Source organism: Sus scrofa, chromosome 9, assembly GCF_000003025.6.
Source record: "Sus scrofa isolate TJ Tabasco breed Duroc chromosome 9, Sscrofa11.1, whole genome shotgun sequence".
NCBI lineage: Eukaryota > Metazoa > Chordata > Mammalia > Artiodactyla > Suidae > Sus > Sus scrofa.
Window position 1 is genome coordinate 103050121 of NC_010451.4, and position 14771 is coordinate 103064891.

The following is a 14771-nucleotide window of genomic DNA, read 5'->3' on the forward strand; positions in this document are numbered from 1 at the left end:
GAAGTTACCTCAGTGAGGAGAACATCTTACCAAGCTTCCACTTTCCACTCCTTCTTTACAACTTTGTCTCTGAATCAGTTCACTCAACAACATAGAAAAGAGATTATACGTAGGGCCAGACCCTCCATGACAGCTATAAATATCCATCTTAGGTAGATATGGCCCACGCTGTGTTCCTGTACCATTTCCAGCTGTTTCTGTCACTCTAACCAGCCCGGCAACCAATGACTAATGGGTAATATGATGACTTTAGTCATATATGTTATGTCCTTCACAACCTCTCGGTGACCTCGGAGAAGCTTGGCTTAGCAAGTAGAATAAATTGTTGGAGAGAAAGACAAATATTTCTCCCAAAACTTTATGGAACATTCTGTTTTATTGCATTCAAACGTGCCCCAAGTTTCAATAGTAACACTTTCCAGGGTCTGTGTTAAGAGGGTTTGACAGGCTTTCAAATATTGTGTCCTCTGTGGTGACAGGAAAAGATGCTTAGTTATTATCCCTGCCAGTCTCCCTGTTTGGAAGATCTTGTACTTTCCAGTCTATATATTCTTTTTGTAAAAAATATTTTGAGAACTGTCTTTCCTTTTTTTAATTAAAGTATAGTTGCTTTACAATGTTGTATCAATTTCTGCTGTATAGCATAGTGATCCAGTCATACATAAATATTTTTTTCTCATATTATCTTCCATCATGTTCTATCCCAAGAGATTGGATATAGTTCCCTGTGCTATACAGCAAGACGTTATTGCTTATCTATTCTAAATATAATAGTTTGCATCTACTAACCCCAAACTCCCTGTCCCTCTCCCAACCTCCCTCTCCCCCTTGGCAACCACAAGTCTGTTCTCTATGTCTATGAATCTCCAGTCTATAATCTCTTCATTGCCACCCCCTCCTCTATGTTCACTAATACACTTCCTCCCAGGGTTCATTTCAAGTACTGCTCTTTCTCTTACATTTAAGAGCATCAATGACCAGAGTCCTCACTTTGCATTTTCTTTCTTGTATAATAATTCCCTGTGCACATGTCTAATATCCCTGCCAAGAGACATGAACAGCATCTCATCAATCACGGCCTTTACAGTACAATACAGTGCTTGGCGCAAAGTATGATTCAACAGCAGTTTGTTAATAGATCAAGTAGTTGTTGAATAAGTTGCTTGTAGGGTATAAATCAGATTTAGTAGTTCTGGAGTGGGGGAAGGGGACAGTCAATATGGTCATTTGTTAAAGATTGCCATATTTATCTTAAAACATTGAACAGCCAAACATGAAAAAAAAGTTTCATTTTCCAATGTGAGTAAGGAACTAGAGCACAAGATGAGTGAAGGCTGCAGATGCCAGGAAGGCAAGCATGTCTGCCAGCTCTGCATGTACTCACTGCACAATGACTCAGAGCAGAGATCTGCAGAAGCAGGCTGACTCTTCCTAAACTGCATCATTCTTATCTGGAGTACACGACTTTGTTCTCTTCTTCATCCACTGGCCAAACTACTCAAAGCGTCCCCTGTGTTATAACAGAGCTCTATCTCCTTTTTAACCAGGAGAATCACAATTCTTAATACTTTCTTCTTACAACACAGTCATCCATAGAGCTACTCAGTTTGTCTAGATATATTGTGCTAGATGATGGCTTAACAGCTACAGTTCTAACTACAGATTTCACCCAGGTCCAACAGCCTAAGTAGGGTTTTATGAGCAGTTCATGAAATTTTGTGGGTAGGTCATTCCCTACAATAGGGAACAGAGAAGAAACTAAAATTATCACTTTTTTTTTTTTTTAGAAAACATTAATTTTTTTTTCAAATCTTTTTTCAGAAGGGGGAAACATGATCTTGGTCCCTTGAGACTCATCATTTTGTCCTCTGATTCAAGATCTGAAAATTGTTGCCAGATGTTTTATTTTTTACTACTTTATGTAGTAAATATCTTTATACGCTGTGGCTACAAAGACCTTACATTAAGCTATAGATGCTAGACAATAGGTGTTTGTTACATCTCTTCATTTTTTATTTTCAGTATGGCTAGCATAAAGTTAATCTGTTTAACTAAATGATCAGTTTCAAACTGATCACTGTAACAATCATTTAAAGTTACATGAGTCCTATCTATAAAAACATAAAAGTATTTTAATAAATTCCTCTATTTCTTTCCAACATAGATTGACGTGTGGTTCAGAAAGGACATAAAGCATTCCTTTCATTAAGAGGGAAACTGAGGCCCAAGAACTGACCCAGAAAAGCAGGAATTACACTGTGATTTTTCTGACTCATGACGGCTTTTCTTATAGAACCCCTCTGTTATTGATGACACTTAAGACCACATAACATTTTTTTCAAATAGTAAATGAAACAATAATTTTAACCATACACAGTATGTAGCACTTTATAGATTTACCAATGATAGTCTAGTGGATGGGAGCCTGGTCTTCAGAATTAGACATTTTCTCTGTGATCTTAGGCAAGTTACTCAGCCTGACTTAGCATCATTTTCAGGGATACGTGAAGCCAGCTTACATGAGCTTGCAAAGGCAGATTGTTAAAATTTTAAGAACTATGCAAGGCAGTTGTTAAACATAGCCAGTTAAAAGATGAAATCATATAAATCAAAGGCAGTGAACACCCAAACTTATGACTTCTTAATTATTTTACTACATGTTACTGTTACTTATGCTCTTCAAAATATGTATGCTTATTATGTCTCTGTGGTGACAGTATTAGATAATGCACATCTCTTCCGATCTTCCTGTTTTGTGACCTCTTGTTGGTGGCTTGAAATGGGCCATGGGAAGAATATTTATACCATGGAAGTCAGCAACCACTGTAACTCAGAGCGTTGCCTGTTCCTCTCCAGTTGTTAGATCTTTACCAACATACCCGTGTTCAGTTTCCACGTCTCTAAAATGGAAATCATGATATCCACCTCATATGGTTATTTATAAATACTAAAGGAGATAATAAATGCAAAACACTTACTCAACACCAAGCTTATAGCCAATACTCAACAAATGGTAGCAATTATTATTACCATCCATTCAAATACAGAATAAGGGAAAATGAAATCAAATAAATCCAAGTGAGTTATAATTTTGAATTTAGCTGTTACCAATTCATTTTGGTACATAATCTGTCCATTCACAACTGGTTTAGCTGGACACAGAACTCTTATTAACTCCTAAATCTGTACCTCCACCCCCAGCAGTGCTCCAAGTGCTCCAAGACTTCCATTTTCAAATAGTTCTTGTCATTGATACCCATATGTATCCCAGGAACCTCAAATTCAGCTTTTTCAAAATAAAAGTCATTATTCTTTTCCCTCAATCTTGCTCCTTCTTTAGTTATCTTGATTAGTCATCATATAGAAACACAAAATCCTAAAGCTGAAGAAGATCTTAGAGATCATCTAGCCCAATGTAGCCATTCTACAGAAAAGAGAACTGAGGCAGAAAAACCAAGTAACTGTCCAGGGTTGCACGCGTGCTTAGTGGCATAGCAAGGACCAGATCCTAGGTGTCCTGACTTTAGTTTGGGGCTCTTTTCACGAACCCACTGCCTTTTGCTGCATGAAAGAGTGAGTGCACGCTCTGCTTATGCAGCCTCTGTTCCATTTGGCTAATACATTCTTCCCTGTTTGTGCCTCTGTGACTTTCTCCCACCACCACCACAAACCCCAGGGGTGAATATGTAAGATCTTCCATGATCTTTGCCTCTCTGAAAGGGGAGGTTGGAATTTGTGTAGCCTAGAGCAAACTGAAACAACCTTGGAAGCTTCCAGTTTAGGGTTTACAACAGCCTACCTTTAAGATTCATGGGTCCTAGAGAGATTTATTAGTACAAGAGCTACTGATAAACCATTATTATTTTCTTGAGTATTCTAATCATTTGAACATTTCTGGGATTCTGTCCCATTTCATTTCATTTTCCTTCTGTTTTCATTTTTACTTGTGTGTAGTAACTAAAAAGTAATTAATAAAAAATACTTTCACTTTATTATTTTGTAGTTTCCTAGGCTCTTTCCTCCCTGTAAACCTCAAGAAATATTAGACTTAACTCTTACCAAGAAAAGATAATCAGACCTTGTTCTAGCAAGTTGCCAACTTCTCAGATACCTAACAGGCCTCCTGCGCTTCCACCTGAAGCACCTGGCTAGCCATGCCCTGAAGTTGGCTGCTGTTTTATTCATGCGTGCATTCATTTATTCATCAAACAGTGATCAAAGCCCTACTCTTTGTTAGCTACTGTATTATGTACTAAGGATACAGATATAGAAAATAAGGTACCATCCTGGCCATCAGGAAGCTCACAATGGGGAGGAAAGTAAGCAAATAAGCAAATCCTCCAATATGTAGAGAACACTTAGTGATAAGACATACAAGGAAAGGATCTTAACCCAGCTTGGGTGAGGGGTCAGTAAGGGGTTCCTAGAAAAGGTTGTAATTAAGCAGAGCCTCAAAGGATATATGAAAGTTAACCTGTGAATGGGAGAAAGGGACAGTATGAAGGTGTTCAGGCACAGGGCAGAAAATGAGCCTAGTGAAAGTCTGAGGCTGGAAATGAAAAACAGGAAGGCAGAGAGGCAGAAACTGCTGTTGTAATCTCTCTTACCCCTCAGTTTAACTTAGATCTTAAATCTGAACATATAAATCTATACTTTGGTCCAACTCCCCACTCTTCATCTGGCTCCTTCTCCCACTCCATGTTCAGAATTACTGGTTTCTGGGCATTTGGGTTTCAACCTAGGGTTGGCTGCAGCCCAGCCTTCCTTCCCAGCATAGCTGTGGTCATTCCATGCCTAACTTCCTACATAATGCCATAACCTCTGCTAAACACAGTTGGCGATACATGAATCTGTAACATCAGCAGGAGAACCCTTGGCAGTACAGTCAAACAGAGCAGAGAGTGAAGGGGAAGCATGACCAGGAATCACTGCCCTCCTAGTGGTACTTGCTCATCTACAAGTAGGATAGATTTATCCTTTCCATTAAAACTCTTTATCCTACCCACATTTTCTTTTTTGAGATTAAAAAAAAAAAAAACAAGATCATATTTTAGAGAGCTCTGATATGATCAGGAACTGATGTGGATCTCTTTGGAACATTTTAGCTAGTGCCTTTTTATCCACTTGTTCATTCATCAGGGGGATATGTGAGAAAGACTTAAGGGAGGTAAGGAAGTTAGCCATACAGACAGATGCAGAGAGAGTGTTCTAGGCAAGGAAAACAGCCAATGAAAAAAACACTAAGTCAATAGCTTGTGTGTTAAAAGAACTGTAGGGAAGTCATGTGGCTGGAGCAGAACTGATAAGAGGAAGAGCGGTAGGAAGTGATGTCAGAATGGTAATTAATGAAGGAGTCAGATTACATGGGTCCCAAAGGTCATTCCAAGGCTTTTGCTTTATTGAGTGCATAGGAAGCCTTGCCAGGTGTTTGAGCAGAGGAAAGACATTGATTTGGGTTTTTAAAAGATCATTCTAGATGCTGCTGGGTTGAAGTGAAAGCAGACAGACCAATTAGGAAGCTACCACAATAATCCAGATGATGGTGCCTTAGAACGTGGGTGGTAGCTGTGGAAATGGTGAGGGATGGTCGGATCCTGGATAGAGGCTGAAGTAATGGTCAACTGGAATTCTTGCCAGAGGACATGCGGAGTGTGAGAGAAAGAGAAGAGTCAAGGATTATGTATTGGTTTGCTAGGTCTGCTGTAACGAAGTACTACAAACACTGTGCCTTACAAAACAGAAATTTGTTACCCAAGGGTTCTGGAGGCTAATGCTCCAAGATAACAGTATCAGCAGGGTTGGTTCCTTCAATTTAATGGAAGGATATGGTTCAGGCCTCTCTCCTTGGCTTGCAGATGGCTGTCTTCATGTTCACATGGTTCTCTCCCATATGCATATTTCTGTGTCCAAATTTCCCCTTTTTATAAGAATATCAATCACTTTGGATTAGGGCCCACCCTAATGATCTCATCTTAGCTAATTATATCTTCAATGACCCTATTTCCAAATGAGGTCACATTCTAAGACACCAGGGGTTAGGAATTCAACACATGAATTTCTGGGGGTTGCAATTCAATCTGTAGCAGATGACTCCAAGATTTTTGGTCTAAGCAACTGTGAACATGGAGCTGTCCTTAACTGAGATGAGGAAAGCCAGAATGGAGCAAGGAATTATTTCTTAGAACAGGGATTTTTTTTTAAAGGTACAAGAGTCTAAAATTTGAGAGAGGTCTCAAATTATATTATCTATCATATATGTGTCTATGTGTATTGAGTATATATATATGTGTGTGTATATACATATATATTACTTCTATACACGTTACATATATATGTACTCCTTTATACATCTACACTCCTCTATATACGTGCATGTATAAACACACTCCTATATAGATACATGTATATTTATGAGCATATATTTGTATGTGTGTGTATATTATACATATATACATGTAATGATTATATGTATATATATTTCATATATAAAAGTGCTCATTATTGTGGGTGATATTTAAAGTCATGATCTAGGTGACATTATTAAGGATGTGATGAGAAGTAGACCAAGAACTAAACCTCAGGGCTCTCTATGATTAAGGGGTTGGGGGAAAGTGGATTAGAGAGAAATAGTGACTTAGAGAGGCAACTTTAGCAATATTATCAGAAGAAAAACAGTGAAATCACAATATCATCTATGAGAATTAAGATACACACAAAGTACCACAGTATAAAAATGGAAGAATATATGCATATATATATGCATATATTCTTTTTTTGGGTTAGAGGAAGACTTTCACATTTTGCTCATGTTTTAAAATTGAATTATAGTTGATTTATAGTGTTATGTTCATTTCAGGTATATAGCATGATGATTTAATTTTCTTGCAGATTATAGTTCATCATAGGTTATTACAAAATATTGGGTATAATTCCCTGTGCTATACAGTAAATCCCTGTTTCTCATCTATTTTATGTATAGTAGTTTGTATCTGTTAGTCCTGTACTCCCAATTTATCCCTCCCCCCTTACCTCTCCCCTTTGGTAACCATTAAGTTTATTTTCTATGACTGTGGGTCTGTTTCTGTTTTGTATATATATATATATTCATTTGTATTATTTTTTAGATTCCACACATACATGATGTCATATAGATTTGTCTTTCTCTGTCTGACTTATTTCACTAAGCATAATATTCTCTAGGTCCCATGTTGCTGCAAATGGCAATATTTCATTTCTGTGGCTCAGTAATATTCCTTTGTGTATATACCACATCTCCTTAATACAGTCATCTGTGGATGAGCACAAGGGTTGTTTCCATGTCTTGGCTATTGTAAATAGTGCTGCTAGGAACATTGGAATACACATATCAGAAGTTTAAGACTATATTCTTTTTTTTTTTTTTTTTTTTTTTTGTCTTTTTGCCTTTCTTGAGCCACTCCTGCGGCATATGGAGGTTCCCAGGCTAGGGGTCGAATCAGAGCTGTAGCCTCCGGCCTACGCCAAAGCCACAGCAACACGGGATCCGAGCCATGTCTGCGACCTACACTACAGCTCCGGCAATGCCAGATCCTTAACCCACAGAGCACGGCCAGGGATCAAACCTGCAACCTCATGGTTCCTAGTTGGATTGGTTAACCACTGCGCCACGACGGGAACTCCAAGACTATATTCTTATATGAACCACATAAAACAAATTAGAGGGTGTGCTTGTGTAGGGAAAGGGGAACGAGCTTGGAAAATGTGGGTAAAAGGGAATAAATACAACAAAAGGGCACCCTTGTGTGGACTGATGATGAAAATATGCCATGAATTGAGAAGTATGGTAAATCTGTTCCTGGTACTGAGCTCAAAAAGGGGTAAAAAAAAAAAAGAAATAAAATAAAGCTAGTATGAAACAAATTAGAAATCTCTGGTCACATTTCTTCCCTTGAATTCTTTTTCTCTCCTGCAAAATACTGCAGAGACACAAAATATTTTTAAACCTTTCTCCTTAGTGAAAGTAGTCATCAATGATGGATTTTAGAGGTTTGATAAAAAATAGTAGAAAAGAGGGAAGTTTAATGAAACCCACTTGCTATGGAAGTGAATATGAGATGACTTAAATACTTCTTGCTAATTTCAGAGAAAGGATGAGTACTCATTAGCATAGACATACATTCTAGATTTGAATGTTATTCTCCTATCTCTCCTGTAGTGCCCTTTAATAGTAGTGTTGCCATGAAAATAAACTGTATGAGTAAATAGAGGGAGTATCTGGAGCCACAGCATTAGCTTACCTGTAGAAATCACATCCACGTGAGTTTTCCAAATCATAATCATTAGAATAGACATAGTCAATTTAGGAAACTAACAATACCAACAAAAGCCAATCATCTACATACCTCACACCCAGCTATGTGCTTTTTTGTATATTATTCTTTGACAAAACTTATCCCCCAAAAAATCATCACGGAATGCCTTTGCTCAGTAGGTCCCAACTGCCAATGCCAGCAAAACAGGAAGCAGATTTAACTGGCTTCTTGGATGTTAAGGATTGCTTTGTGGTCAGTCACAGGCATGCTCAAAGTCACAAACTCTGGTACATGGTAGACTACAAGCATGTGAAGAGCTGTGAGAAACCGTCACATCTTTCTCTCTTGGATCTTAGCTGTTTTTTCTCGAGTGAGGACTTCCATCAAGCCCAACCAAAAGTATTCCTTGTTACTCCAGCTAAAAGCTATTACTCACCAGCTGTACCAAGTCAGCATCCTTGAATTGCAGTGACAGAAACTCATTATAAACTAGCATAGGTATAAAGGGAATTAACTGTATCTCTAGCTAAACAAAAATATACCATCTCTCCTGAAAAACATCATCTCTCCCTCTCAGAGGACAGCCTCTTTGTGATGGTTTCATTCTTTCCCACTGCAGACAATTTTTTTCCATTTTCCTGAGCAAAAGACCTGCACATCAGCCCAGATTTAGCTGCAGCAGCCGCCGCCAAGATATCTGTCATTCACAATGAGCCCATTTCTTTTTTAAAAAATTTTCATTGAAGTAGAGTTGATGTACGATATTATATAAGATACAGGCATACAATATAGTGATTCACAATTATTAAAGGTTATACTCCATTTATAGTTATTTTAAAAATACTTGCTATATACTTTCTATATTCCCTGTGTTGTACAATATACCTTTATAGCTTATTTTATATCTAACAGTTTGTACCTCTTAATCCCCTACCTCTATATTACCCCTCCCCTCTTCCCTCTCCCCGCTGGTAACCACTAGTCTGTTCTCTGTATCCATGAGTCTCTTTCTTTTTTGTCATATTCACTAGTTTATAATATTTTTATTTTATTTTATTTTACGTTTTGTCTTTTTAGGGCTGCACCCATGGCATATGGAAATTCCTGATTCGAAGGGCCAGGGGTCGAATCAGAGCTACAGCTGCCAGCCTACACCACAGACACAGCAACACCAGATCCAAACCACATATGCAACCTACACTACAGGTCACAGCAAAGCTGGATTGTTAATCTACTGAGTGGGTCCAGGGATTGAACGCACATCCTCATGGATACCAGTCAGGTTTGTTACTGCTCAGCCACAACAGGACTCCTTATGGTATGTTTTAGATTCCACATATAAGTGATATCATACATGTTTGTCTTTCCCTGTCTGACCTATTTCACTTAGCATAATGCCCTCCAAGTCCATCCATGTTGCCTCATATGGCAAATCTTCATTCTTTTTACAGCTGAATAGCATTCCATTGTTTGTGTGCATGCGTGTGTGTGTGTGTGTGTGTATACCACATCTTTTTTATCCATCCATCTGTTGATGGACACTTAGGTTGCTTCCATATCTTGGCAATTGAAAATAGTGTTGCTCTGAACATTGGAGTACATGTATCTTTTTGAATTAGTGGGGTTTTTCAGATATATATGCATGAATAAAATTTCTGGGTCATGTGGTTCTATTTTTAGTTTTTCGAGAAGCCTCCATACTATTTTCCACAGTGGCTGCACCAATTTATATTCCCACTAATGGTGTACAAGGGTTGCCTTTTCTCCACATCCTCACCGACATTTGTTATTTGTGCTCTTTTTGATGACAGCCATCCTGTCAGGTGTGAAATGATATCTCATTGTGATTTTGATTTGCATTCCCCTGATAATTAGCCATGTTGAGCATATTTTCATGTGCCTATTGGTTATATGCATTTCCTCTTTGGAAAAAAGTCTATTCAGTTCTTCTGCCAATTTTTTAGTTGTGTTTGTTTCCTTTTTCGGCTGTGCCTGTGGCATATGGAAGTTCATGGGCCAGGGACTGAATTCAAGCTGCAGCTGCAACCTATACCACAGTTGTGGCAATGCCAGATTCTTTTTTTTTTTTTTTTTTCTGATCACTGGACTTTATTAAGATGCAATCACTGATAATTACATAGATGCTACTTGCCTATGCCAAAATCCTTGAGGTCCACAAGAACTTAGTTACACAAATAAGAAACAAATTGGCATGTCTAAAACCATAAGGAAACATCCTGATGCCCAAGTGCTGAAGGCTGGGGTGAAGGAATCTGCACATTTATTTCAAGCTGTTAAAGAGTTTGTGGGCCACGCAGTGGTCTCTTGCATGCAAGAAGTCAAAGAGCTCCTCTGTGCAATCCTCCTCCGTCTGTGACCTGGAGGATACCCGCTGATCACAGAGCTCCAGCCGCTCCCGAGCCTTTATACATTTCTCTATCTGCTCGCATTGCAGAGGCGGTGAGGCTGACTCAGCTTCAGCCCATTGTTGCCACAAGAGAATGCAGGCCCAACTTTGCTAGTTCTTCTGTTTTTTAAAGAGAAGCATGAAGTCTAGATTTTTATTTGAAAACTCCAAAATTTCAAATGGTGGCTCAAAATGTAAAGATAGTCTATGTCTGTATGTTTTGGGCATATATCTGGCCAGAGGGTCACAACCTGAAAGCTCTAATTTTGACTTTACCATATCTGAATATATTTATCCTTCAGACATGTGTCTTTGTGTTTGTGTGTCTGTGCATGTGTTGTATATTGTTGCTACAATAATAATAATTACCTGGAGGAAACTGAAAAAACAAGAGGGTAAGTCACACTGTGGGGAGAGGTTTGAGACATAGGAGTGAGCCAATGTAAAAGTATTGAAGGGCATAACTTTAGGGGGTGGGGTGGAAATTGATCAATGATATGTATCAAGCACACTGAGTTATTTTGGGGTTTTTTGTTTGGTTTTGTTTTTCACATTAAGTTATTTTTGAACTTGCAAATACTTTTCCCTCTGTGATTAGGCCGTCTGTGTTTGCTAATTGACATCCATATCCAAGACTGGCTCCCAAGTCCTTGAGGAATATTCCTGGGTTGCAAAACTGGCAAGAAGCTTTTTAAGAGGTTTACATCTCAAAGGGAGCAGAGAAAGAATGTACAGCCACAAGTTTTCCAAAACAAATGCTCTAAGAAAAGGGACATCAGGGGCCCAGGATCAGGAAGAATTATCTAAAGTTGGAGGGAACATTAAGGTCATCTTGGTCAGAGAGTGATGGTGGATGTTGATGCTTAGCATGCTTTACATCAGTAGATGGATGTTGAGCAAAGGCAAATTCTAGACATTTCAGCTCTAGCTTAGAGCCCCCAACTCCTTGCCCCTACATCCCTCCTACTGCCTTGTGCACCAGGAAACCATAGTATGCAGTGGTGGTAGCTAAATAAGAATTCTGTCCACTCAAAAACTTGGAGGAGAAATCCGTGCTGTCCCTGTATTCCTTCCGGGGGATTTACCTGCTTATAACTGCACTAGCACCATGTGCTTTCACCAGCCGTGCAACCCTGGGAACCTTGGTCATTTCATGTCTAAATGGGCAGAGTAAATATGTACTGCACAGCATTTGTATGAGCAGTAGTCTGATCTCAACATGGTGCCTGGCATATAGTAACAGTTCTCATCTGTATTATTATAGTATTCTCATAGGATGATGAACATTCTCTGGTAATAATGTCAATAACATACAGAAAGGTGGAAAAAAAGAAGTTAAAAGAAGCACATTTAGAATGGACAAGCAATGAAGTCCTACTGTATAGCACAGGGAACTATATCCAATCTCTTGAGATAGACCATAATGGAAGATTATACATTTTGCTTTTCAGCAGAAATTGGCTCACCATTTTAAATAAACTATAATTTAAAAAATGTAAAAAACATTTCTAAAAAAGAATCATGATTTAAACCTAGCAAAATAAAGCAGAAGAAACTATCAAGGAGGCAGTAACTGCTTCCAAAGTGTCATGCTCTACTATCTACAACTCTGCCCTATTTTCTGCCCAATTTTTCTTAGTCCAGTTCCCTCAAACCTAAGTATCTCCCCATGCAGACCTCCAGTCTTCATGTTCTTTAGCCCAAGGCTATAAAGTGATTTTTTAAAATTATAATCTTTGCTGTATTTCCTTTCTTACATTGAGCATTTTATCCAATCCTCTTTAATCTCTGAAAGCCCATAGGGGAGCAAATGGACTTTGCAGGAAGTCCTTTGCACATTCTCCCCCCAGCCCCAACCGAAAGATTTTCCTTTGTCTGTGTCTTGGTTGCAACTCTAAAGTTTTCAAGACTTGGACTCTGGTATTATCATTGGGCTCAGAGTATCTACACAGAAGTGGTCTGCTTCCTCATCCAATGAACTCTGCCTGTGAGTGGATGTGACACTCCAGTGGAAGGAAGCCAAGAGCCTATAGTAGCGATCCTGGGGAAAATTTAAGCAGCTGTGGCCATGTAATTTAAAACCTCTGAAAAGTGTGCTGCAGTCCGTGCACAGAGTTAGTATAACATGAGGGCTGGATGTAGCCCGTTCTCTGGAGGACTTCTTCGCCTGCCGCAGCAAAGAGAAGGCTGAAAGACAAACCTGGGTGCAGCCGGAAAGGTCCAGATAGATGAGCTTGTGGCATCCGTTCCCCAAATTCAGGTACTGTAAGCCTTTGTCTGTGAACTTTCTACAATAAGCCAAACTAAGATTCTGTAAATTATGGAAGTACCTGAAAAGTCAGGGAGAGAGAAGGAAAGTGATTATACTTGAGTTGTTTTTTCACATCTTTCTTAAGCCACTATGACAAAGGGAAGTAAAACAGTAAATTAATCTTTTCTCCTTGCAGATATTCAGGAGTTGAACTTGAATTCTCTTCCCGTTAATTAAAGGAGATTACAGCTGTATATCAGATCGGGCATAATCACATTTCAGATGAAAATAATTAAATATTTGTCTCGATTTTTCAGAAAGCTAATGGGGATAAAGCTTTGGGGGTGGAGGAGCTTTATGCATTCATATTGTTTGGAAGTTAGTTTGTGTTTGAAACCAGTTTCAGAGTTTGTGTTATTGTTGCATTTAAGTTTTACCTTTGGAACACCAAAATAATGTGCAAAATGTCTAGGAGGACAAACCCTTTGTAAACATTTCAACGGCGATTAACTGCTACTTGAGAGCTAGGATTTGGGGCAGAAAGCAGGTAAAATTGAACATAATAGGCTCTTAAAGTGGACTTAAAAAGCAAATGGCTTTGAAAAATAGATTTGAATGTGCATGATTTTGTAGGTAACAGTTTCATTATTATAGTTAAAGAAAGACTGATGGTTATACAGAGCTTAAAAACGGGTTAAGAATAACAGTCTCCAAATGAGTAAGCAACATATGAGAAGAATAAAAACTACATCAGAGGCTATCAGTCTCACTGGAGTTGAAACAGATTAAATAGGGCATTACCACCATGATCGAAATGAGAGCTGCCAGAAAAAAGGAGGGTCTTTAGGATGAGTCTGTACTACTGTGCAAGGGCTCATAGTTTGAAGACACTCTGCGGACAATTTTCCAAACCCTCCTAAACTTGGCATTTTTTGAAAGTGCAAGAACTCCCACTACTGCCTGCTCTTATAATGGAATTAACAACATGCCCTTGGTCTGTGATCTGCAACAGTTTAAAAGCAAACAAGAAAGCAAAAAGAACAAAGAGTAGGAAGAAAATGCCTCTCTGTCCCTCAAAAGCCCACGAATGACTAATAAAGTTTACCTTCACATAAAAGGGAAATTAGATATACAAGCTTTCACCATTAGTCAGATTTATTTCCCAGAATTTGAAAAAAAAAATATATCTATATGCTATGATTCCCATTCCATAGTGAATTACTTGACACAGAATACACATTTCCCTCTGGTAATGGCTGTGTCCATGAGCTTCTGGATTCCCCAGTGGTTGGGTGAGCAGGGCTCTAAAGGAGAAAGCAGCACGAACATCCCAAAGACAAGTCCTTCTCTGGAGCCCTTGCGTTAACTAAGGGCATTGCCAACATTTTGGAAATGCTTTATCTTCCTCTCCCTGAAGTATACCCTTGTGATTCAACTGAGTCAAGTACAATTTTGGAGGGTTGTCATTTCTAACAACACGTTAGCTCTCTAATTTGGAGAAAGGAATAGTGAGGCAGGCAGCATGACATAATGGAGAATACACAAGATTTTGGAATCTGACCAAATTGGATTTGAATCCTAGCCCTGACACTGCAACTTCCCCAAATGCTTGAAGATTGTGTCCACCTCTGTGAAGTGGAAATTATAACATTATCTTTTTTTTTTTTTAACCCTGACTAACTGGGGGACCTCCAGCTTTCCTGAACCTCAGTTTTCTTATCTGTAACATGGATGCTATCCTATCTGCTCTTTCCTCTTAGAGATGTGACAATTACATGAGAACATAGATGTAGTAGTATTACACTGAGGGTGATTTTTGGTG

At 38.7% G+C, this 14771-nt stretch overlaps 2 protein-coding genes across 3 annotated transcripts in view; one reads left to right on the forward strand and one right to left on the reverse strand.

The window, feature by feature from the left end:
* Positions 1-14771, reverse strand: part of FBXL13 (F-box and leucine rich repeat protein 13) — a 202393-nt gene that overhangs the window by 73134 nt on the left and 114488 nt on the right. The window contains exon 12 of the mRNA XM_013979811.2: positions 12899-13028. Within this exon, the coding sequence (XP_013835265.2) occupies positions 12899-13028 (130 nt within the window). The remainder of the gene's footprint in view (positions 1-12898; positions 13029-14771) is intronic.
* The window catches only part of LRRC17 (leucine rich repeat containing 17), a 37234-nt gene continuing 34995 nt past the window's right edge, over positions 12533-14771 (forward strand). For both annotated transcript variants that reach the window (XR_001299013.2, XM_013979815.2), the window contains exon 1: positions 12533-12958. The gene's annotated coding sequence lies outside the window, so the exon portion shown is untranslated. The remainder of the gene's footprint in view (positions 12959-14771) is intronic.